Here is a 4,637-nt window from a genome sequence, read left to right as displayed (position 1 = left end):
TCATAACTATGGGTGAGTTCGATTGAACCCATTCCGGAATAAGAATACGTACAGTGTTTATTTAAAACGGTATGTCTGGCGTTTTGAAGCAACAAGAATAGTGAAAATATGTTTAAAATAACATTTTAGCATCTAAAAATGAAGGATTTCTAACTTCTATTCTATGTATTCCTATTCCGGAATACGATCAATCGAACTCACCTTAAATCAAGTACGATCATCCGGGTGAGTGTAGCCCTGAGATGACCTAATACAGTCTTCACGGCCAGTAAATGGTATCTACGTAGGTTTAACATTTGACCAATTCGACCAATAATATCACGACTTAGTTGACCGATCACATCAACGACCAGAGTGTTCATACTATCATTGAAATGCGAGTGCTACAGTGTAATGCAAATACAATACACAACCCCTGAGGTAGTTGATTTGCTTTTCTGACGCTGATGGAGACAAATCTGATACCTGAGGTTCTTACTCTCGGGTAATGGACCCTTGCCATAGCTCTCCTCTCTCCTATACGGGGAGCTTTGTTTCCATTTTAGCCTCCCGGTAAAAGTCTTATTTTGCCAAGAATGAATTAAATAAGAGTGTTTTTATGGCATGGGTGGGCTCCCCAGCATAGTCACAAATGAGTCTATTTTTTTAGAATACCCGTTCCCACGAAAATCAGTTGTCATGGCCCTGAAAAAACATGGCAGAAGCAGTCACGCATGACATGGCTACTTCTGATTGGTTAAAATTGGCGGCCCTTTGTTTCGTGCGCAAAGTGCATCTAAAACTAAATCTATTTGTGACTGTGCTGGGGCAAGACCGCAAAGTGATAGATCAACACTCTCATCTAATTCACTCTTGCTTTTGCATTTACATCGGCAGATATAAATGAATGTAAGCAAAAGGAAAGTCGAAAAGAATGTAAGACGATCGGGGCTATATGCAGGAATATCCCTGGATCTTATGAGTGTCGATGTGAACGAGGATTTAAGATGGGCGTGGAATACTGTGAAGGTAATTAGTATTTTTAAGAATATTTTATATTATTAAATTTTCAACCTCGGTTAATTCATTTCTCGTGCTCTGATTGGTTCACGCAATCTCGGTTATCAGCTCATATGCCTTAGTTGACCTTATATGGTAATTGATTGCGCTAAGCGTTGCTAAAGTAAAATTTTTTTGGCCAGACAGCGAAATTTCTCTCGAAATAAAGCAAAAGAAGTACGCAAAAAGGTAACCACAAGGTATTACACAACATCGCATCTTCATCAACTGATTCGATTTCGCTCGGACTTTCTCGCTTTTTTCGCTCGTATTTCGTATTTCCAAACTTTTCGAAAAACAATTATTCCATTCTCGCTTGTTGGATATGAGATCGTGCACGCGCAAGCCACGCGAGTCACTTCTAATTGGTTTAAAAAGTGGCGCGAGAACTTTGCGTCTTGTGGTCGTCTTTATACCAGACGAATTTAACAGACGCAGAAAAAATGTTTGCCCGAGTTCGTCCCAGACGAATTATGCGTCTCTAGTATAAAAACGGCCATTTCTAACAATACCAGGTGATTTGATGAGGTAATTTGGAGGACTGGGAAGAAAAATTTTTAACGCCGTATCCCACAATCGCGTTCGGTCTTAGGTGTTGTTTCCAAACTCCCTGCAGCATTTCCATCGCCAAAACTCAACAGATCATTCTGTGTCTACCACATTTCCTGTTACTGAATGAGCATTCAAGAGGACGCGACGAGCTCTAACCTCGCCTCTGCCATGTTGAATTTGAAAATAAGGCCGCGCGCGCTTGTGGGATACGGTGTTAAAGTTTTTCTCCCCAGTCCCCCGAATTACGTCACCAAATCACCTTGGTAAGGTTAGGGTAAAGATTAGCGTTATTTTAGGTCAGGGTAAATGCAGCTGTTATCTTCACTTGAGGAGCAGCATTTGGGAAACACTTTGTGACGTTAATCATCTTTATTCCGAGACACGAGTGACATTTAGCAAGGGGACACTTCGTGACGCTTATTGAAATCCTCTTGCATCTAATTACCTTGCATTGCTGAACTCTCTTTGGAGAATTTTCAGAAGATTTCATCTAAATCAAACAAGTTTCTTCAAAAGACCAATTTCGATATATTAAAATTCAGTCCTAAACAAAGACTCTGGGAAGTAAATATAAGAACTTGTATAAGTTTATTCCCCAGAGCCTGGAGATGATGCCTTTTGCTTTGAATTTCGGCGTGACGTTTACAGAGGGGAGGGGTGGGGTAAGAGCTGACCTAAAGGCCTGGCCAAACGCTCGCAACATTTCAACGCAACATCTTGCAACATTGTTGGGCACAACATGTTGCATACGTTTGGCCACCCTGTTGCGATATGTTGCAACATGCTGGATGGTGTTGGATCAAATTTGAAAACGGTCAAATGTTTCGTGCAACATTTTGGATGTTGCATGATGTTGTGCTCGTTTGGCCAGCGTTACGTTCACGCAACATTGTTGCGCTAGGGCATGCGCGTTAGGTCCACTTCTTTCGCGCCAGGGACCTGGGGCACATGAACATTGACATGCTGCGTTGAAAATGATGAAATTGGCCACCCCGTTCAACACATGTTGCAACATCATGCAACAATGTTGCAAGATGTTGCGTTGAAATGTTGCGAGCGTTTGGCCAGGCCTTAAGAGTTTGCGTACGCATCTACGCGAGCATCGAATCTAAGAATTGACTTTATTCGAAAATCATTTCAGATATCAATGAATGCAGTTACGATAAATGCGACGTGAAAGCCACTTGCGAAAACACACGGGGTTCCTTCGTCTGCAAATGTAAGGAAGGATATGCTGGTGATGGCTTCCAGTGTATTGTGGATGAAGTCTACGAGCAGGAACAGAAGATAAAGCAGATTATTATAATCGGAGTTTCAGCTGCAGGGGGGACTTTACTTATCATTCTTCTCATTGTGTGTTGTTGTTTCGTGAAACCAAAGAAAAAGAAGAACACAAAGGTCGAGACCCAACTGGGCGTCTTCGGCGGTCAAGACTGGGCCCCGCCGGAGAGTTCGGGTAGCTCGGACGACTCCGAGTAAAAACACGACAACTTTGGACTGGAAATTTTGTTCGGGGAGGGGAGGGGACGGTTTGGTTATTCACTTAACTCATTTAGTTCCCAACTCACTCAAACCTTGTCTGGATCATCGGAAATCACCATTTTTTTCGCGGTTTTGTTTGTTATTATGTATTTTATTTTATAAAATAGCTGAAGAAACTCTCTTATTATACTGAGTAATGTAGGCGGCGAAGAACATCTAAGTTCCGAGACTTCTAAATGATTAAAATGAAAGGACCTCCACACCTCAAACGTAATCGAGCAAAAAAGTAAAGTTTTGTTTGTAACAATAAAACGAACTTTGAATTGTGTAATTCTTGTTGTCAAAATCTGAACAAAAACAGACTCTGCGATTCTTCGTTGAGCCATAGTTAATGCATTGAGATGGTTATGAAACTCGACAAGTCTTTTTGTTACATGTTTTTGTCTGTATTTTTGGCTTGACGGTGAACAAAACACACGTACCTTTTTTTCGAGAAGATAACCAATCAACGTTACAGAGACTAACACATATCGTGCATTTTACCTTTCGACACACCCATCCGAAAAATTGGTTTTTGCCCTGAGCGGGACTCGAACCCACGTCTCCCTGATTACTAGTCGGGCATGCTAAGCCATTACACCATCAAGGCCACCACGCTGCCAACGCAGCAGATTAATGGGGCGACTTTAGCAACGTGGGGATTCCTAGGGCCCAACTTTTCTTGTGAAGAAAATCAGGTAATCAGGGAGACGTGGGTTCGAGTCCCACTCAGGGCAAAAACCAATTTTTCGGATGGGTGTGTCGAAAGGTAAAATGCACGATATGTGTTAGTCTCTGTAACGTAGTCTATACCTTTCATTGCCTCGAAATCTCTCACTTATAACCAATCAAATCTTTCGATTAATTATGCGTAACTAATCTGCGAACCCGTGCGAGGCGAAAACAAAAGATTGTGCACTGTCACGGTCAATTCAACATCGATTGCGACAACATTGTTCTCGCTTTTGAGGGTTTAAAGGACTGATTATCAGTCCCTCGATTAAATATGATTGAACTTGTTTAATATCGATTTAATAATTGAATTTGGTATTCTTGGTTTGCATCGACGTGATGAGACGGCTATGTTGGTGTACAAAACAATTGGAAATGGCCCCACAAGCTTTGCATAATAATAGTCAAATTCCCAAAAGACATTTTAATGCATTGTTCTGAACATCAACATGGCCGCCGTGACGTCAGATGGAAACCATCGATACCACAAAAGTGAATAATGCTTTATGGGCATTCTGATTGGCTACCACAGTGACTCGGAGGTGAATAGCAAGTACTGTTCACCTCTGATCAAACGGCGAAAAACAACATGGCTTCCTGTTTTGCTCTGGTCACCGAGGGGCAAAGTTTATCGAGAGACTCGGCTGATTATTCAATTGTGTGTATGCATGGTATATGCTAAAACAATTATTCACCTCGGTGTTGGTGATAAAGTCTGCCACGAGATTAGAAGGCCCATCAGGCCGGCGCTTACCTCCGGTTACTGTGGCATGAAGCGACCAGGAGTATTTCTA

The 4,637-nt window shown here is 41.8% G+C and overlaps 1 protein-coding gene across 1 annotated transcript in view; it reads left to right on the top strand.

Annotated features, from left to right (window-relative positions):
* LOC138049291 (uromodulin-like) overlaps positions 1–3,394 on the top strand; it is a 9,445-nt gene extending 6,051 nt beyond the window's left edge. Inside the window, exons 4-5 of the mRNA XM_068895499.1 lie at positions 877–1,008; positions 2,732–3,394. Of these exons, the coding sequence (XP_068751600.1) occupies positions 877–1,008; positions 2,732–3,069 (470 nt within the window). The 3' untranslated portion in view covers positions 3,070–3,394. The remainder of the gene's footprint in view (positions 1–876; positions 1,009–2,731) is intronic.
* Positions 3,395–4,637: the final 1,243 nt, after the last annotated feature.

The sequence above is a fragment of the Montipora capricornis genome, chromosome 5 (genome assembly GCF_036669925.1).
Source record: "Montipora capricornis isolate CH-2021 chromosome 5, ASM3666992v2, whole genome shotgun sequence".
NCBI lineage: Eukaryota > Metazoa > Cnidaria > Anthozoa > Scleractinia > Acroporidae > Montipora > Montipora capricornis.
The sequence above is the reverse complement of the archived record's forward strand: the minus strand, read 5'-3'. Positions and strand labels throughout refer to the sequence as shown.